Source organism: Artemia sp. Qi Xiang Cuo, chromosome 5 (genome assembly GCF_049724085.1).
Source record: "Artemia sp. Qi Xiang Cuo chromosome 5, ASM4972408v1, whole genome shotgun sequence".
NCBI lineage: Eukaryota > Metazoa > Arthropoda > Branchiopoda > Anostraca > Artemiidae > Artemia > Artemia sp. Qi Xiang Cuo.
Window position 1 is genome coordinate 7,309,463 of NC_142798.1, and position 22,159 is coordinate 7,331,621.

At 34.7% G+C, this 22,159-nt stretch overlaps 1 protein-coding gene across 1 annotated transcript in view; it reads left to right on the forward strand.

Annotated features, from left to right (window-relative positions):
• The window catches only part of LOC148951758 (uncharacterized), an 80,395-nt gene that overhangs the window by 49,818 nt on the left and 8,418 nt on the right, over positions 1 to 22,159 (forward strand). Inside the window, exons 12-14 of the mRNA XM_089088665.1 lie at positions 236 to 304; positions 15,800 to 15,883; positions 18,577 to 18,639. Coding sequence (XP_088944791.1) covers positions 236 to 304; positions 15,800 to 15,883; positions 18,577 to 18,639 — 216 coding nt within the window. The remainder of the gene's footprint in view (positions 1 to 235; positions 305 to 15,799; positions 15,884 to 18,576; positions 18,640 to 22,159) is intronic.

A 22,159-nucleotide genomic window follows, 5' to 3' on the forward strand; every position in this document is an offset into this window, starting at 1 on the left:
ATCGTTATATAATAAGTAATGGAAAAGAAACGTTTGAGAGGGTACACTGGTTGTTCTCAGATTTGAGTCTAATGCATTGTATTTTTGAATTTTTTAGAGAGGAGTTTTATGAGAAAGGAGTTTTATGAGAAAGGTACATTTTATCCAAAATTAACCCTTTTTATATACAGGCTTTTATGTTTTTACTTTAGCGCCTTTAGAACAAATTACCTACTTATTTTTACCTCATTTTTAGGAACTTGAACAAAGTGAAGAAGAAATTGTAGAAGATTTTATATCAACTGCTGCCCAGTCCCCAGATGAGGTATTTTTCATTTTATTTCCTTCGCCTTTGGGAAAGTTTGGAAAATTAGTTGTTTTTTTTTCTAATCTCGATTCGAATCTTGTTTTTAAAACTTATGACAAGACATGTATTCAAGCCACTTTTCTTGTTTATTCAAGTCAACATATTTGCTTTGTTGTTTGAAAGTAAGGAGCAACAATAAAACTTAAAACGAACAGAAATTAACACGTATATGGAAGGGGTTGCCCCCTCCTTAACACCTCGCTCTTTACGCTAAAGTTTTTTAAGTACTTTTGAAAAAGCTTCTTATTGTTCTAGATAAACGACCCTTGTGTTTCAGGAGTCGTTCTTAAAGAATTGGGACAAAATTCAATCTTTAGTGTAAAGAGCGAGGTGTTGAGAAGGGAGCAACTCTCTTCATATACGTGATAATTTCTGTTCGTTTTAAGTTTTAATGTTGCTCCTTACTTTCAGTTAGAAAACTTGTTTTTGTATTTAATTTCTGACCTTTTTTTAAATAATGTCAGGGAATCTGGCCCAAGCTCCACGGAGAAATCCACCTCCCCACGGAAATATCCTCTAGATAAAAGAGAAAGTAATACATCTAAAAAGAATTTTGTATAGGAATTCTGTCGAATTTCCCCAGTGTAAAATTTCCCGTTATAAGTTCACCCCCTGAAAATTTTCCACCCCATGAAATTTTCCCCGCGAAAAAACTCCCAGTAGAAATTTTGTCCCCCCACACACCCGAAAATGTATATATATACTTCCCAATAACAAATACTATGTGTAAACAATGGGGAAATAAAGAACTTTATCCTGGGGCTTTGGGGGGGGGGGGGTGTTATATTCTAAGGCATAGTTTTAGGGCCTTTCAACGATGATGAATGAAATGGCTATCTCGGAAATTTGATCGGACGGTTTTGGGAAACACAGGGGACGGGGAGAGGGCCTAGTTGCCCTTCAATCTTTTTGGTCACTGAAAAGGGGTACTAGAAATATTCCTTTCCGTTCAAATGACGATATTCTAGGACCACTGGGTCGATATGATTAGCCCTGGGAAAAACAAACGGATGAACACGCATATGTGATCTTTCTTCTGGCAAAAAACGAAAATTCCACATTTTTGGAAATAGGGGTTGAAACCTCTGAAAAAAGTTCTCTGATACACTGAGTCTGATGGTATGATTTTTATTTAGATTTTTGTACTTTTAGGGGGTGTTTCCCCCCTTTTGGAAAATTTGGCAAATTTTTCTCACGCTCGTAGCTTTTGATATAAAACACTACAACTTAATGAAATTTATATATTTGAAATCAGAATAACAAGCCAATTCTTTTGATGTATCTATCGGTATCAAAACACCGTTTGTTAGAGTTTCGGTTACTATTGAGCCACGTCGCTCCTTACTTACAGTTCGTTACTACGATCTGTTCGATTCGTTTATTTGGAAAAAAATTTGCTATAAATATACATGTAAAATTTTTTTTTTAGATTATATCAGGATTAAAATTCAGCCGGTCTAGTTCCCTCAGTGCCTTTGGAAGTCCCCATACCTCTTGATCTATGTGTGTATACATGCTCACTGGTCTAAGAGTTAAGGAATTGGGTATAAGATCAGGTTTTTGAGAGCATGTGAAACATAATAAAGTTGTGTTTTAGGCTGGTCGTATCCAGGATTTTTTTTTCTTTGGGGGGGGGGGGGGCAAATTTTTTTTTTCGGAAGGGATTTATCAAAAGAATGATGGAAAAGGGGGTTTTACTTCCCTTACAATTTCAGATAAGGGTTTTTTGCTTTTTTTTACGTGCAGTTTTTAGACCAATCTACGAGTTGGAGAAATGTTTTGAGTTGGAGAAATGTTTTGAGTTGGAAAAATATTTTCAAAAAATGACTCAATGTTTTCAAAACTAGTCCTTAACTAGTCATATCTTTTTTCTTTCAATCTTGGCATGCATCAGCTGAAAAAATTGAGCTGTGTTATATAATCAAAGTTGATTCGAGTCAAATCTATTGAAGCGTCGTTATGAAAACGTTGTATCCTCTAATATTATGGCAAGTTGCTTGCCAAAATTCCCTGGAATTGGGAATTTTGGGAAGCACCTTTCCCAAATAAGGAGGGCTGATTCCGCCTCAAAAATGTAAGACTACCATGGAAACAAAATACATCTGAAAGAAGAAGGCCTAGCTAGTAGAAGATACCGGCTGAAAATTTGCCATGCGTTGAACGTTAAGATGAAGGAGTTGAGTTTTTTTTTTTTGGGGGGGGGGGGGGATGTGGTTGGGTAAGTTCATCGAAGATTTTCACTAAATAATCAAATCTTGTGCAATATTTTACTTGCAATCCAATATTTGGATTCTCAAGCTGAAAAATCGGGACAAACTGATTTACAAGTATTAACACATACACTTTAACACCAATATACGCCGGGGGAGGCGATTTTTCTGGGTGAAATGCGCCGACTCGCACTATGAATACACATTTCTTTGTAATTAAATGTAAGAAAATAAAACAGAAAAAATACCGATTAAAAAGCACTAATAAAAATAATAATGAAAGTCGAAAAGACAAATACTAATTGAACAATTACAACAGGCTCTTCGATAGCTCTAATAAAGAAAGCTCTAATAATTATATTGAATACTACTTCTATACAACAATAAAATGAACAGTAGGATATACACTGGATGTGAGTACCCTGAAAGTCCTAAAATATTTTTGAATTACTGTTTTATTTACTAATTTTATTATTTTGAATATGAAATTACCGAAACTTACTTACTTAGACTTAGGTCCTCCTACGCCTGGAGGTGCATAAGGCAGCAACAGTGGTTCGCCACGACGACCTGTCCTGAGCCTTCATAGATCCTCCAACGAGGACCTCGCCAGCTTCGCCTCCTTCTTTAGCGACCTGCCAAGGGTCATTTTCGGTGTCCCTGATTTGCGGAGACCGGGTGTGTCCAACACCATGCGTCGTGCGGCAGCCTTCCATCCCCCATTCGCACCATATGCCTCCAATACATCCATCGCCGCTTTCTAATGAAATCAAGGATGGGGGTATGATTTGTCATACGATAGATTTCATCATTCCGTATTCTTTCCGTCCAATGTATATTTAGGATAGACCTTAGGCAATTGTTTTCGAATGCCTGGAGTCGTCGTTCTAGCTGAGCAGTGATGCTCCAAGTTTCTAAGCTTTAGCTTCTGTGAATATTTATTATTTCTCCAAATATTTCTAAGGTAGCTGAAAGCAGACCCAGCCAATGCTATTCGGCACAGTATTTCTCTTTCGGAATTGGCATCTTGCGTAAGAATGCTGCCGAGATACTTGAACTCTCTCACTTCCTCAATTTCCTCGTTGTTAACCAAAAGTCAGGTATGAATGCGTTCGACATTGATTTGGTCTTGTTAGCATTTATGGAGAGTCCGACAGCATTTGTGTACCGGGAGAATTTTGTGTGGTAGTCGGCCCTGTACCACTTGTGACCGTGTCACTTGTGCCATTAAGGATTTAAGTTGTATTATTAAGGATCGCACCAACTGCGCCGTTATGGAATTGCTCCACTTGTACCTCTCAGGTTGTACCTTAAGCCGTTAAGTTGATATAGACTTGTGCAGCTAAAGGCTGCACCATTTGTAAAGAGGGAAAGGGATAAGTACGATTGAGGGGTAGAAAAATGATCTCGCCACTTCTTATAAGACAAAACAAGACTCGTAATTATATTAGGTTACATGTTGTCCAGCTATCAATCCAGAAGTGTAGCTGCGCTTCCTTGGGTCGTCTCCTTGTGGATTACATCTATTGTTAATTAGATATCAGATTCTGTGGGAATGTTTCCAACGGGGACATTTGCGCTACTTATCTACTGTGTGGCGAGATAAAGGTATATAAATGAAACAACGCAAATAGAAAGGTAATAGATTTATTGAAACTTACGCTTTCATGTAGCCTATACAGCAACATATATAAGTAATACAATCAGAATGATAACTTCAGAGTGTATCGCAGAATGGTAGGAACATAATGTCTCTCTTATAATAATACCTATAATAATGACGCGAAAAATACTTTTCATCACTGTATATCGTAAGTCCTGATTCTGTCCCGTGAGAGCTATTTCATGATTGGCCCAACTCCTGTGGAGGGCCCGCTACTTAGTCATCATGTTTACAAACTAAAATCATTATACTAACTGACTGTCCAATAATTTATTTTCAATATTTTGATGATTAGACATTCATATTCCCATGATAACTTGAAACTTCCTGTGAAACTTTGTATCTCGTGATTTTTTATTGCCAAGTATTTTCAGGAAATTCAAAACCCTCTTCCTTGATTAATGCCTTAATTTAACCGGTAGATTTTCCAAACTTTATATCTGTAAAACAAAACGTCTGAAATGCTACGAGGCATTTATATCGGAAGTATCCTTAGAAGTAAAGAATTTAATTTTTTTTATATTTTAAATATATCACATATTACTCACGGTACATTTGCCATACGACCGAGTTCATTAATGTTGCGTTGCATATCTTCTGGGTCGTGGGTAATAAGTGCAACATCGTCAGCAAAATCACCATCATTGAGTTCTCTCAGTGGATTTAACTGTAGACCGCCACTAAAACTGCATCCACGGAGAACAAAATCTATCACTTTGGCAAACATTAATGGTGATAGAATGCAGCCCTGCCTTACACCTGACTGAACAAAAAACCACTCCGTTAGGCCACCCTCTGTCTGTACTGCACACATGATATCATGATATAGCGCTTTAATTATATTTACAATTTTGGTCGGAATTCCATAATGCACTATCTTCCACATAGTTCCGCGGTGTATCGAGTCGAAGGCTTTGATAAAATCTATAAATACTATAAGTAGCTGAACTTGCCATTCATTGGATTCATCCAGCAGGACTCTCAGGCTAAATATCAGGTCACAACATGATCTACTCTGGCGGAATCCGTTCTGCTCATCTCTCAGAACTTTCTCCACTTTACTCTGAATCCTGTTAAGAATTATTTGGCACAGGACTTTGCTGCCAACAGACTGTAAAGCAATACCTCTTCAATTATCACACTTAGTCTTTTGTCCCTTTTTGAAGAGTTTTACAAGTACTGCCTTCCACCATTCACTAGGGACTTTTTCTTCATCCCAAACACGGGAAAGAAGTTCAAATATGGGTTCGGCTAGGGTGCTTCTATCATACTTCAGTAATTCTGGTGGTATGCCATCATTGCGTGCAGCCTTTCCGTTTTTCAAAGTCTTTAGGGCCTCCTTGACTTCACTAAGCATGAGAGGTCCGGAACATACTCCGAGATTGAACAATGGTTCTTCAAGGATATTTAAAGTAGTTTTGGGAGGTATCTGATTTAGTACCTCGCTAAAATGCTCCTTCCAGCGTCGGACTATGTCATCAGTCTGGGTTAATAAGATGCCTTCTTTGCTTTCAATTCCCAGCATATCTGGGAATCAAACACTGTGATATGTAGGTAAATCTCTAGGTAATACTAGGGTAAATAGTGTGCCAAGGCCAGTGAAAATGGAATCTGACTGTTTGAACCTTTTAAGTGGAAACTTGCATAACCATCAGGGCCGTATCCAGGATTTTTGTATGGGAGGGGGTGCTGTTTTTTTCGATGGAAGAAAGGCATTTTTATGGCTTTTTGTTACGCTTTTCGAGTTGGGCAAACATTTAGGGGAGGGCGTCAAACACCCTACCCTCCCCCTCCCCTTGTATGGCCTAGACAACCATATATGTCTTTAAAAGTAAGAAAAAAAATGAAATTCAATTTTTAATGAAAAAATACCCATATATGGTTATCCAGTAACCATATATGGCTCCCTCCCCCCGAAAGGTTTGTCCGACTCTTAAACACGTAACAAAAATGAACATAAACAAATTTTTGATGCGTTTCTAAAGTTTTTTGTACCCCCTCACCCCCCCCCCCCCAAAAAAAAAAAAATCCTGGAAGCATTCTTGGAAGCGGATGGTAAGATCCCCATTTGCAAAATGAGTCCTTTTTTATAGAAGAAAGCTAATTACTCTTTAAGAGACCGTAGTATAAGCCCTTGTCAGCTGATCCAGAGAAATGGCATGTAAATTGTATCATTTTGCCATATTAACCATAATTTCACTGTCTATCCATTTATGAATAAAATAATAAATATTAAACAAACTAAACTAAACGCTAAAATCTCAAAATAACGCTATGTGAAAACTCGGTTTACAGCTAGCTTGTTATCATGTCAGTTACAGAGGAAAACAAACTAAAATACACGCTAAAATCTCAGAATAACGCTATGTGAAAACTCGGTTTACAACCATCTTGTTATCATGTCATTTACAGAGAAAAGCAAAATAAAATAAGCGCTAAAATCTCAAAATAACGCTATGTGAAAACTCGGTTTACAACTTGCTTGTTATCTTGTCAGTTACAGAGGAAAACAAACTAAAATAAACGCTATAATCGATCGCAAAATAACGCTATGTGAAAACTTGGTTTACAACTAGCTCGCTATCTTGTCAGTTACAGAGGAAAATTAACTAAAATAAACGCTTAAATCTCTAAAATAACGCTTTGTAAAAACATGGTTTACAACTAGCTTGTTATCTTATCAGCTACAGAAGAAAACAAACTAAAATAAACGCTAAAATCTCAAAATAACGCTTTGTGAAAACTCGGTTTACATCTAGCTTGTTATTTTGTCAGCTACAGAGAAAACAAACTAAAATAAACGCTAAAATCTCAAAATAACGCTATGTAAAAACTTGGTTTACAACTAGCTTGTTATCTTGTCAGCTACAGAGGAAAACAAACTAAAATAAAAGCTTAAGTCTTAAAATAACGCTATGTGAAAACTCGGTTTACAACTAGCTTGTTATTGTCAGTTACAGAGGAAAACAAACTAAAATAACGCTAGGTGAAAACTTGGTTTACAACTAGCTTATTATCTTGTCAGTACAGAGGAAAACAAACTAATATAAACGCTAAAATCTCAAAATAACGCTATGTGAAAACTCTGTTTACATCTAGCCTGTTATCTGGTCAGTTACAGAGGAAAACAAACTTAAATAACGGTAGGTGATAACTCGGTTTACAACTAGCTTGTTATCTTGTCAGTTAAAGAGGAAAACAAACTAAAATAGTGCTGTTTGAAAACTCGGTTTACAGGTAGCTTATTATCTTGTCAGTTACAGAGGAAAACAAACTAAAATAAAAGCTTAAGTCTCAAAATAACGCTATGTGAAAACTCGGTTTACAACTAGCTTTTTATCTTGTCAGTTACAGAGGAAAACAAACTAAAACAACACTATGTGAAAACTGGGTTTACAACTAGCTTGTTATCTTGTCAGTTACAGAGGAAAACAAACTAATATAAACGCTAAAATCTCAAAATAACGCTATGTGAAAACTCTGTTTACAATTAGCTTGTTATCTTGTCTGTTAAAGAGGAAAACAAACTAAAATAACGCTGTTTGAAAACTTGGTTTACAGTTAGCTTATTATCTTGTCAGTTACAGAGGAAAACAAACTAAAATAAAAGCTTAAGTCTCAAAATAACGCTATGTGAAAACTCGGTTTACAACTAGCTTGTTATTGTCAGTTACAGAGGAAAACAAACTAAAATAACGCTATGTGAAAACTCGGTTTACAACTAGCTTATTATCTTGTCAGTTACAGAGGAAAACAAACTAATATAAACGCTAAAATCTCAAAATAACGCTATATGAAAACTCTGTTTACAACTAGCCTTTTATCTGGTCAGTTACAGAGGAAAACAAACTTAAATAACGGTAGGTGATAACTCGGTTTACAACTAGCTTGTTATCTTGTCAGTTAAAGAGGAAAACAAACTAAAATAACGCTGTTTGAAAACTCGGTTTACAGCTAGCTTATTATCTTGTCAGTTACAGAGGAAAACAAACTAAAATAAAAGATCAAGTCTCAAAATAACGATATGTGAAAACTCGGTTTACAACTAGCTTGTTATTGTCAGTTACAGAGGAAAACAAACTAAAATAACGCTATGTGAAAACTCGGTTTACAACTAACTTATTATCTTGTCAGTTACAGAGGAAAACAAACTAATATAAACGCTATAATCGATCGCAAAATAACGCTATGTGAAAACTGGGTTTACAACTAGCTCGCTATCTTGTCATTTACAGAGGAAAATTAACTAAAATAAACGCTTAAATCTCAAAAATAACGCTTTGTAAAAACATGGTTTACAACTAGCTTGTTATCTTATCAGCTACAGAAGAAAACAAACTAAAATAAACTCTAAAATCTCAAAATAACGCCGTGTGAAAACTCGATTTACAACTAGCTTGTTATCTTATCAGCTACAGAAGAAAACAAACTAAAATAAACTCTAAAATCTCAAAATAACGCCGTGTGAAAACTCGATTTACAACTAGCTTGTTATCATGTCATTTACAGAGGAAAACAAACTAATATAAACGCTAACGCTATGTGAAAACTCGGTTTACAACTAGTTTATTATCTTGTCAGTTACAGAGGAAAACAAACTAATATAAACGCTAAAATCTCAAAATAACGCTATGTGAAAACTCTGTTTACAATTAGCTTGTTATCTTGTCAGTTAAAGTGGAAAACAAACTAAAATAACGCTGTTTGAAAACTCGGTTTACAGCTAGCTTATTATCTTGTCAGTTACAGAGGAAAACAAACTAAAATAAAAGCTTAAGTCTCAAAATAACGCTATGTGAAAACTCGTTTTACAACTAGCTTGTTATTGTCAGTTACAGAGGAAAACAAACTAAAATAACGCTATGTGAAAACTCGGTTTACAACTAGCTTATTATCTTGTCAGTTACAGAGGAAAACAAACTAATATAAACGCTAAAATCTCAAAATAACGCTATATGAAAACTCTATTTACAACTAGCCTGTTATCTGGTCAGTTACAGAGGAAAACAAACTTAATTAACGGTAGGTGATAACTCGGTTTACAACTAGCTTGTTATCTTGTCAGTTAAAGAGGAAAGCAAACTAAAATAACGCTGTTTGAAAACTCGGTTTACAGCTAGCTTATTATCTTGTCAGTTACAGAGGAAAACAAACTAAAATAAAAGCTCAAGTCTCAAAATAACGCTATGTAAAAACTCGGTTTACAACTAGCTTGTTATTGTCAGTTACAGAGGAAAACAAACTAAAATAACGCTATTTGAAAACTCTGTTTACAACTAACTTATTATATTGTCAGTTACAGAGGAAAACAAACTAATATAAACGCTAAAATCTCAAAATAACGCTATGTGAAAATTCTGTTTACAACTAGCCTGTTATCTTGTCAGAACAGAGAAAAACAAACTAAAATAACGCTGTTTGAAAACTCGGTTTACAGCTAGCTTATTATCTTGTCAGTTACAGAGGAAAACAAACTAAAATAAAAGCTCAAGTCTCAAAATAACGCTATGTAAAAACTCGGTTTACAACTAGCTTGTTATTGTCAGTTACAGAGGAAAACAAACTAAAATAACGCTATGTGAAAACTTGGTTTACAACTAGCTTATTATCTTGTCAGTTACAGAGGAAAACAAACTAATATAAACGCTAAACTTTCAAAATAACGCTATGTGAAAACTCGGTTTACAACTAGCTTGTTATCTTGTCAGTTACAGAGGAAAACAAACTAATATAAACGCTAAAATCTCAAAATAACGCTATGTGAAAACTCTGTTTACAATTAGCTTGTTATCTTGTCTGTTAAAGAGGAAAACAAACTAAAATAACGCTGTTTGAAAACTTGGTTTACAGTTAGCTTATTATCTTGTCAGTTACAGAGGAAAACAAACTAAAATAAAAGCTTAAGTCTCAAAATAACGCTATGTGAAAACTCGGTTTACAACTAGCTTGTTATTGTCAGTTACAGAGGAAAACAAACTAAAATAACGCTATGTGAAAACTTGGTTTACAACTAGCTTATTATCTTGTCAGTTACAGAGGAAAACAAACTAATATAAACGCTAAAATCTCAAAATAACGCTATATGAAAACTCTGTTTACAACTAGCCTTTTATCTGGTCAGTTACAGAGGAAAACAAACTTAAATAACGGTAGGTGATAACTCGGTTTACAACTAGCTTGTTATCTTGTCAGTTAAAGAGGAAAACAAACTAAAATAACGCTGTTTGAAAACTCGGTTTACAGCTAGCTTTTTATCTTGTCAGTTACAGAGGAAAACAAACTAAAATAAAAGATCAAGTCTCAAAATAACGCTATGTGAAAACTCGGTTTACAACTAGCTTGTTATTGTCAGTTACAGAGGAAAACAAACTAAAATAACGCTATGTGAAAACTCGGTTTACAACTAACTTATTATCTTGTCAGTTACAGAGGAAAACAAACTAATATAAACGCTATAATCGATCGCAAAATAACGCTATGTGAAAACTGGGTTTACAACTAGCTCGCTATCTTGTCATTTACAGAGGAAAATTAACTAAAATAAACGCTTAAATCTCAAAAAAAACGCTTTGTAAAAACATGGTTTACAACTAGCTTGTTATCTTATCAGCTACAGAAGAAAACAAACTAAAATAAACTCTAAAATCTCAAAATAACGCCGTGTGAAAACTCGATTTACAACTAGCTTGTTATCATGTCATTTACAGAGGAAAACAAACTAATATAAACGCTAACGCTATGTGAAAACTCGGTTTACAACTAGTTTATTATCTTGTCAGTTACAGAGGAAAACAAACTAATATAATCGCTAAAATCTCAAAATAACGCTATGTGAAAACTCTGTTTACAATTAGCTTGTTATCTTGTCAGTTAAAGTGGAAAACAAACTAAAATAACGCTGTTTGAAAACTTGGTTTACAGCTAGCTTATTATCTTGTCAGTTACAGAGGAAAACAAACTAAAATAAAAGCTTAAGTCTCAAAATAACGCTATGTGAAAACTCGGTTTACAACTAGCTTGTTATTGTCAGTTACAGAGGAAAACAAACTAAAATAACGCTATGTGAAAACTTGGTTTACAACTAGCTTATTATCTTGTCAGTTACAGAGGAAAACAAACTAATATAAACGCTAAAATCTCAAAATAACGCTATATGAAAACTCTATTTACAACTAGCCTGTTATCTGGTCAGTTACAGAGGAAAACAAACTTAAATAACGGTAGGTGATAACTCGGTTTACAACTAGCTTGTTATCTTGTCAGTTAAAGAGGAAAGCAAACTAAAATAACGCTGTTTGAAAACTCGGTTTACAGCTAGCTTATTATCTTGTCAGTTACAGAGGAAAACAAACTAAAATAAAAGCTCAAGTCTAAAAATAACGCTATGTGAAAACTCGGTTTACAACTAGCTTGTTATTGTCAGTTACAGAGGAAAACAAACTAAAATAACGCTATGTGAAAACTCGGTTTACAACTAACTTATTATCTTGTCAGTTACAGAGGAAAACAAACTAATATAAACGCTAAAATCTCAAAATAACGCTATGTGAAAATTCTGTTTACAACTAGCCTGTTATCTTGTCAGAAAAGAGAAAAACAAACTAAAATAACGCTGTTTGAAAACTCGGTTTACAGCTAGCTTATTATCTTGTCAGTTACAGAGGAAAACAAACTAAAATAAAAGCTCAAGTATCAAAATAACGCTATGTAAAAACTCGGTTTACAACTAGCTTGTTATTGTCAGTTACAGAGGAAAACAAACTAAAATAACGCTATGTGAAAACTTGGTTTACAACTAGCTTATTATCTTGTCAGTTACAGAGGAAAACAAACTAATATAAACGCTAAACTTTCAAAATAACGCTATGTGAAAACTCTGTTTACAACTAGCCTGTCATCTGGTCAGTTACAGAGGAAAACAAACTTAAATAACGGTAGGTGATAACTCGGTTTACAACTAGCTTGTTATCTTGTCAGTTAAAGAGGAAAACAAACTAAAATAACGCTGTTTGAAAACTCGGTTTACAGCTAGCTTATTATCTTGGCAGTTACAGAGGAAAACAAACTAAAATAAAAGCTCAAGTCTCAAAATAACGCTATGTGAAAACTCGGTTTACAACTAGCTTGTTATTGTCAGTTACAGAGGAAAACAAACTAAAATAACGCTATGTGAAAACTCGGTTTACAACTAGCTTATTATCTTGTCAGTTACAGAGGAAAACAAACTAATATAAACGCTAAAATCTCAAAATAACGCTATGTGAAAACTCTGTTTACAACTAGCCTGTTATCTGGTCAGTTAAAGAGGAAAACAAACTAAAATAACGCTGTTTGAAAACTCGGTTTACAGGTAGCTTATTATCTTGTCAGTTACAGAGGAAAACAAACTAAAATAAAAGCTTAAGTCTCAAAATAACGCTATGTGAAAACTCGGTTTACAACTAGCTTGTTATCTTGTCAGTTACAGAGGAAAACAAACTAAAACAACACTATGTGAAAACTGGGTTTACAACTAGCTTGTTATCTTGTCATTTACAGAGGAAAACAAACTAAAATAAAAGCTAAAGTCTCAAAATAACGCTATGTGAAAACTCGGTTTACAACTAGATTATAATCTTGTCAGTTACAGAGGAAAACAAACTAATATAAACGCTAACGCTATGTGAAAACTCGGTTTACAACTAGCTTATTATCTTGTCACTTACAGAGGAAAACAAACTAAAATAAAAGCTAAAGTTTCAAAATAACGCTGTGTGAAAACTCGGTTTACAACTAGCTTGTTATCTTGTCAGTTAGAGAGGAAAACAAACTAAATCAACACTATGTGAAAACTGGGTTTACAACTAACTTATTATCTTGTCAGTTACAGAGGAAAACAAACTAAAATAAAAGCTAAAGTCTCGAAATAACGCTATGTGAAAACTCGGTTTACAACTAGATTATAATCTTGTCAGTTACAGAGGAAAACAAACTAAAATAAAAGCTTAAGTCTCAAAATAACGCTATATATATATAATATAATATATATTGAAAACCCGTCGTATACAATAAATGTACAATGACAGAGTATACAAAAATACGAAAAGAGGGAACAAAACGATAATAATAACAAAAGCAACAACTTCTTAAATAGTATACAAAATAGTACGAAAAGTGGAAACTGAAAGATAGCATACTCAAAGATTACAACAGAAACAACAACTTCTTCGAAAATAGCAAAAAACACAACAACTTTTGAAAGGAAAAAAAAAAAAAAAAAAAAAAAAAAAAAAAAGGAAACAAAAGGGAAAATTAAAAAACCAAAATTGCCCACGCGTGCTTTGGAATTGCTGGTTTTTTTTTTTGCTGGCTAATAAGTGTCTCAACAGCTAGATTTGGGTCCGCTAGGTTATAGCGCCGAATCAGAAAACTATTTTTTGTCCAAGGTTGCAATTTTAGTAGGTACTTTGCAAAACGGAAAAATACAGAGCGGATTTTAGACTTTTCACGGTTTGCCAATAAATTCCAGAAAGGGGTTACATATAATATATGTGGCACAGCGGTAGCGTTGTAAATACTTGCCCGTAGTGGACGGTTAAATCTCAGAGTGGATTTAACGATCAAATAATAGGAGCTGGATATTCGCCGTTCAAGATGTGAGATCAGGAGGGAGCGGGTATACTGTAATGAGGAACCTAGTGGAAGCCCCAGATATACTATTTTATCAACTGGTTTTACTGAACAATCACCTAGTGTGATATTAGTAGGAGGGTCATTCTTCCAATTATAAAGCAAAACTTCCGACTTTTGGGAGCTAAATCTCAGACCGACTTTCTCGTAGTTGGACTGCAGACATGAGAATATTTCTGAAAGGCGGTTAAGCGTCCGGCTGAGATTCAGCGTGTCATCGGCATAGCATACTAGGGAGATGTCAATGGAACTGAGAATGCATGATGAAGGACAGCTGTCTTGAGGTTCAATAATGTAGTTATTGAAGAAATTGGGGGATAAAACTGCTCCCTGACGGGCACCTTTATGGACTGGTATCAAAGCTAACCGTGGGGCTGGCGGAAGGCCTTTATCGGGAGGGAGCTTGAGTCGCACGCGAAGGTGAGAATAAATATCACGGAAAGTCCGGATGATATTTGAGTTCACTCCTCTTTTAGCTGAGTTTAGCAACATAAGTCCATGAATAAATGAATCAACCACTCTCTGCAGGTCCAAGCCCCGGATTGCTAAACTTTCTCCTGATTTGTTCGCATCCAGGAGTGCATATGCAACGACATGGCGTACTTCCACACAACTAATGCCGCGTTAGAAACCAAAGTGTCTTGGTGGACTACAACACAGTTTTTCAAACTCATCTACAAATAAAAGTTCAAATAACTTGCAGAGAGCGGTAGCAACCGTGACTGGACGGAAAGAGGAGCATCGCATGGTAATTTTTCCTTTTTTAGGAACTGGTGTAAGATCTCCAATTGAGAAAGTGGTTGGGACAATACCCTGAATGAGGATAATCTGCATCAGGAGGGTTACATGACTAGTGAGAGCGGGCCCACCACTTTTTAGATGGAGTGCACCGATCCCGTCAATCCCAAAAGATTGTTTAGGTTTTAGGTGAGAGATGGCCCTACATACAGCTCCCTCCGTTACAAGATAATCACTCCGAGGACAACTATCTAAGAAACTCGGTATATGAAAACTCGGTTTACATCTAGCTTATTATCTTGTAAGTTAAAGAGGAAAACAAACTAAAATAACGCTGTTTGAAAACTTGGTTTACAGCTAGCTTATTATCTTGTCAGTTACAGAGGAAAACAAACTAAAATAAAAGCTTAAGTCTCAAAATAACGCTATGTGAAAACTCGGTTTACAACTAGCTTTTTATCTTGTCAGTTACAGAGGAAAACAAACTAAAACAACACTATGTGAAAACTGGGTTTGCAACTAGCTTGTTATCTTGCCAGTTACAGAGGAAAACAAACTAATATAAACGCTAACGCTATGTGAAAACTCGGTTTACAACTAGCTTATTATCTTGTCAGTTACAGAGGAAAACAAACTAAAATAAAAGCTTAAATCTCAAAATAACGCTATATGAAAACTCGGTTTACATCTAGCTTATTATCTTGTCAGTTACAGAAGAAAACAAACTAATATAAACGCTAACGCTATGTGAAAACTCAGTTTACAACTAGCTTGTTATCTTGTCAGCCACAGAGGAAAACAAAATAGTATTGACGAACTATTCACATGGTTTTGACACGATTCCCCATTATTGAATAATATTCCATAGTTAGGGAGGCTCTGATCGGCCAAAAAATTGTATTTTCTTGCAAAAATTTTCAAAATATTTCGATAATTTTAATATTTGGCTACGGAGTATTTCAAGGTTTTCAAAGTTCGTAATTTTGAAAAGTCTGCACAGTATTTCAATTTTGCGAATGTGCTCCAATTCTTCAGTTGAAATATTCGTCTCCTCATCACTGATTTCATATACAACGATCTTACGCTTAGCCTAGATTAATAGAATAATAGCACAATCATTGTACAATACAGCTTCCTTTTTTTGCAAAATATTACCGTAATATTTGTTTTTAGGCCCAGTCAATCCCAGAAGAGGTAGTTCAAACTCATAGCGTTCAAGAAGAGTTTGTCGAGGCTTCCAATCAGCCGAGTCAAAAGGTAAAAGGAAAATCAGATTTTTATTCTGTCTATGTTAATTTTTCTCAGTATTTCTTAACCATTTTTCTTCAAGTTCTGGTTTAGTAAAACATACTTTTTTTTTCGTAAGGTCTCTTCTGAGCACCAACTGAGGGGGGGAGGGAGGGAACGCCCTCACTTGGGTTTGAATTTTTTTTTTTCGTTGAAAAAGTAAGAACGAAACTACTTACCTTCCCCCTGGATTTAGAAAAAATATTTTGTTTTATTCGTTAAAAAAGATGGAATGATTCCCCCCCCCCCTCCCTGCACAGTACACACAGACCCACATTTTCGCAAATTGCCGCCTCTTGGTCTGTTCATAGGCTCATTGCAGCTACTTAATTTCACGAGTTGGGAATAATAATACTACTAAAGAGAATTTCGCATTAAATAAGTTATTAACATTTTTAAAACTTGTTTCATTTTTTTCATTATTTCCGTTGGTTTGGAAATTTTTATCTGATTAAGTTATTAGTTTCATTCACTTGTAAAATTTATTCATAAAAATTTTTTTAACGTAAAATTTTGAATTAAAAGAACTATTATTGAAACTGAGGTATTCAAAATAATTAAGAAGTATTTTGAAATTAAAGAATATTTGCTTCTACTCTAACACTATTGCCTTCGTTTAAAAAACATCGGCTAAAATGAGACTTAGTGGACTATGCCATTCAAAGATATAGGCTATTCATTAGGTCATTATAGGCTAGGACTAGACTAGTCACTTTCTTTGTTCGACGAAAAGATATGCCTACTTCAATTAAACTCAGTAGACTTGGACTTTCTTTTTCGGGTTGTCAAAAGCTTTCAATTTTTCAAAATTTGTTCACGGATGGAAATTTTTTTTTTTTCAAAATCGATCACATTAGCATTTTGGTTGATAATCCTCTGATCAGATTGTAGTTTGGGTTTTTGAAATGACAGTCCTAATGCAGAGTTATATTGTTTGTATGATTGTACCGACAATGTACAGTGAAATTGGAACGGGACAGTAAACTGGGAAGTTTTAAAGTAGGAAAGACTAGACTACATTAGTAGACTATAGAATACTAGTATACTACTATAGAAAGACTACATTAAATATTCAATATTTGCCAATACAAAGACAAGAGCAAATAAAGAAAAATTACGTCAAATTTGACTAAGTTTTGCTAAACGTTTAGTGTAGCGTTCTATAGAAAATAGAACGGTGAACTAAAAACAGCAATCCAGATTCTGGGACATTGCATTTTCACTGACGTCATGAATCTAGATAGTCAATGAAATCATGCAAAAAACCTACAGTAAAACTAGACTACGACCAGTGAAATGTTATCAGCAAGGGAAATTGATATTTCCCTTTCTACTCCGTCCGGAGGCCTTGAACTCAAAGTGTTGGTAAAACTACACTGAGAACCTCCCGGAAACCCTGGATTGTAATCAAGGTTAGAAAGGTCTTTGAGTTCAACGCAGAGGCTTGATCTCGAAGTGTTGGTAAAATTACATATACGTTTAAAAGGTTAGAAGGACTGATGTTCAAGTATCCAAAGAGAATAACAAGTAAGAAGGAAAACTGATATTTTCAAAGAAACTTAACGTTGTTTTAACTGATATAGTATAGCTTTCATGAGTGTACGCCGATAAACAGATTTGATGAAATTAAGCAGCTTGCAATGGGAATTGCCGCAAACCCAGGGGCGCCAATTCACGAAAAAGAATTTTCAATCTTTCTTTTAATGAAGTTAAAAAAAATATATTTTCAATATCTGGAAGAGGACAAGTATTTCAATTATATAAAATATGATATAATATTACATGGATAGAATACATATGATTGACTGCATGGATATTATGTCGGCCGTCTATTTTTATCGTATATTATATAAGGTGTCCGTATTCTGCCCACAAACAAAAGACGCACGGAGATCGCTTAAACTAGCTCCATTTCGAGTCAGTAATATTCTAAAGTCTTAGAGTCAGTGTAATGGTTTCTTTTTTTCGTTTTAAGTTTAACAAATGCGACAAGTTGATACTGAGGAAAGTCGCTTGCCTGTACCGCCTCTAAGCTAGTATTAAAGATGAAAAGCTAGTAAAGATGCTTTAAAACTTGGTTGGCTTTAGTATCCCCAAATACTGCCCACGTTATTGGGAGTATCGCTTTTCCCTTCAAAGGGGAAAACGATTTTACTGTAGAGGGTTTTGCCTTGAATTTTGAGCTGGATGAAAGAAGGAAAAGGAAACATTCAAATAGAAAAAAATCTAATTATTTAATTCTGTATTGTCGTCTAAGAATTAGAGAAAAGTTTGATTAGGAAAGCTGTCAAATCAAAAGTTTTGGTTTTATTGATAACTTATTGAAATTTCGACTTGAAAAGCTTACCTTAGTCCAATTTCAAGGTATTTTAGTGATTAAGTTTAAACGCTTATCACTTCCGATAGAAGTGTTTAAAATAAAAAAGTAAAAAAAAAATCCTTTTTTGATTAGGATTCCAAATACTTAAGATTATGTTGGGGTAGTCCTTGAAGCTACCCAATGTTTCCTGAAAGCATGATATGTGCCCCAAAAAAATGTTATATTATTATCTTCTCTTTTTAGAATGTCAACATAGTTGTTTTCCCGGCTCTTGGTTTCTAGTATATTGACTTGTTGGATTTTACAGTGGCTACCCTCAACATTATGTTGTCTTTTTTTTCAGGAAGCAGAAGAAGGACAAGCTCCTGACAATGTAGTTTCGACGGCAGCAGATTCACCTCAAGAAGTAAGTCGATATTTTGTTTTCAATGTACTAGAGTTATTATCATTATTATTCTTGTTATGGGTAGCAAAACCGTTCCGAAGCTCAGTAAAAAAAAAACATTGCCTCCTCCCCTCCTCCCACAAAAAAAAATGCCCACAACTACTTAATTTTAATTCAAAATCAGTCCAATCTTTATCCCTTAATTCTGCGACTTTCTCAGAATTAGCCATGTCTTGATGCCCGCAAAATTATTGATTTTAACTCAAATTCAACGTCTGTCTTTTGAATTAAAATCAAGCAGTTGCGGGCATGTATCAAGCCATGGCCGATTGTAGAAAAAGCCACGACAGATAGTCCGAGTGAGTGAGAGGCAAATCTGGCATAAGCCCTTTTTACGATTGTATAAAAATGATGCCATTTCATTTGTTGATAGATAAGTATATCTATAGAATAGAATAGAAAATGATTTATTGGCTAAAGTAGTACAAAAGATGGCATAAGCACGTCAGAATTACAATAATAAAACAGATGTTAGGGGGTAAACATAAAACAAAAGTTATATCAATTATTAAAATGGGAAACAAAATAGGGGACAAAATCAGTTCTTGTACCTCATGGTCAACATTTGGGGATACAGGTGCAGTTCTGCACCTGTAGCTCTACGAGCATTGAGTCTTGTATTAGGAAGGATTGGGGAATTTTCTTTAAAGGGAGAGATAAAACATCGATCATAGCCAGAACTAAGGCACTTGTGACCAAAGTTCATGGTGAGGATATGACGTCGTGATTCCAATGTAGTACGTTCAAGTCTAGTCAAACCTTCTTCATATGTAGTATTGGCCGTCCCCAGTATAATTTTTATTGCTCTTTCTTGAATACTTTCAATTTTAGAACATTGGTCTTTGGTAAACCCAGGGTGCCAGACAGGACAAGCATATTCAAGACAGGGTCTTATATAAGAACAACAAATTATTTTAAGGTTTTGGAATGATATGGAGAAGTGTTTGAGAAGGGAGAACGATTTAAAGAGAAAACAACCAGATTTAAATAAGTGGGAAATGTGGGAATTCCTTTTAAGGTCGTTGTCCAACTGCGCACCAAGCAGTTTAACAGTATTTAAATTTGGTATGCAAAGGTAATTATTGATAGGGGGTATGTTTCTAAAAAAAAGAGATTAGCATGAAACTGCTTTTGGGTATGCTTAAGTTGAGTTTAACATTGTCAAGATCATTCTTTAAATTGTTAATGAGTGAGTCAAGTGTAACATCCAAAGTATTAGATGTTTGACAAAGGTTCAGTAATGTCAAATCATCCGCAAATCTAAATGAGTTGCCAAAATTTGGTAAAACATTATTAAAAACAATTAAAAATGCTAAAAGACCTAATTTAGTCCCTTGAGGTGCTCCACAGGAAATCGAGGAAAAACTTGATGAATACCCGTTAGGGAGGACTACACATTGCTCACGGCCAGACAAAAACCTAGCTAACATACATAAGACAAAATCTCTTGCACCTAAAGCCCTTGCATTATCTGTAACTGTCTAATGATCCAAATTGTCAAAGGCTTTGCTGATATCACCAAAAACAGCCTCAACGTAGGAACTATTCAACTCAAGATGTTTGAAAATAGTGTCAAGTATATAAATTAAGCAATGCATGGTGCTATGATTCGGCCTAAAGCCAAACTGATTTGGGTTGATTTTATCATGAATATCATCAAAAAGGAAACTGAAAGTATAACTTTCAAATATTTTAGAAAAAAATGGAGGTTTTTGATATTGGTCTTAAGTCAGAGGGAACTTTTGGGGTCTTAGTTTTCGGTATAGGAGATATAATAGCTCGTTTAAAACACGCTGGAAAAATACCATCTACAAAACATTGGTTAAAAATAGCAGTTAGATGTACACTTAAATACTGGACACATTCCACAATCAATTTGGTACGGATATCACCTGGGTACACTGAATTATTTGTGTCAAGAGCTTCGAGTTTAAGTTGAATCTGATGAATTTCAATAACAGGAATGTCACTCACTGCACTGTTGGAATGTCACTCACTGCACTACACTCACTGCATATGTTGAACTGGCGGGTGAATTTTACAAATTGAAGCAAATTGATCATTTACGACATCCGCACCCACTGGGTCACCATTGTCTATCATCTGTCCATACGTCATTCCTAGGGCAGAACTAAGGTAGATAGCCATAGAAGAAAGGGATGAAAGATTGGATTGATTTTGGGTTGACGCGTGACGGAAAATGTCCACTGGACTTGTATGCCAAATCTGGGACTGAATTTGCTTGGACTCATAGGTGGCGAACAATCAAATCGATTGTGAATTAAAATCAACAACTTCTTCGTTAATCTTTTCTGAAAAGAAAAGATTGTTGATTAAAAATCAACAACTTCATCATTAATATTTTCTATCTGAGCGTGTTTGTATTATGTAATGCGAAGGTATGCATAGTTAGTAGTACTCCTCTTTGTTTCAGTAATCTTTTCTATCTGAGTATGTTTGTATTACGTTATGCGAAGTTAGGCATAGTTAGTAGTACTCCTCTTAGTTTCATTAATCTTTTCTATCTGAGTATGTTTGTATTATGTTATGCGAAGGTATGCATAGTTAGTAGTACTCCTCTTAGTTTCATTAGTCTTTTCTATCTGAGTATGTTTGTATTACGTTATGCGAAAGTATATATAGTTAGTAGTGCTCCTCTTAGTTTCAGTAATCTTTTCTATCTGAGTATGTTCGTATTATGTTATGCGAAGGTATGCATAGTTAGTAGTACTCATCTTAGTTTCATTAATCTTTTCTATCTGAATATGTTTGTATTATGTTATGCGAAGGTAAGCATAGTTAGTAGCACTCCTCTTAGTTTCATTAATCTTTTCTATCTGAGTATGTTTGCATTATGTTATGCGAAGGTATGCTTAGTTAGTAGTACTCCTCTTAGTTTCATTAATGTTTTCTATCTGAGTATGTTTGTATTATGTTATGCGAAGATATGTATAGTTAGTAGTACTCCTCTTAGTTTCATTAATATTTTCTATCTGAGTATGTTTGTATTATGTTATGCGAAGGTGAGCATAGTTAGTAGTACTCCTCTTAGTTTCATTTATCTTTTCTATCTGAGTATGTTTGTATTATGTTATGCGAAGCTATGCATAGTTAGTAGTACTCCTCTTAGTTTCATTAATCTTTTCTATCTGAGTATGTTCGTATTACGTTATGCGAAGGTATGTATATTTAGTAGTACTCCTCTTAGTTTCATTAATCTTTTCTATCTGAGTATGTTTGTATTATGTTATGCGAAGGTAAGCATAGTTAGTAGTACTCCTCTTAGTTTCATTAATCTTTTCTATCTGAGTATGTTTGTATTATGTTATGCGAAGGTAAGCATAGTTAGTAGTACTCCTCTTAGTTTCATTAATCTTTCCTATTTGAGTTTGTTTGTATTGTTATGCGAAGGTATGCATAGTTAGTAGTACTCCTCTTAGTTTCATTAATCTTTTCTATCTGAGTATGTTTGTATTACGTT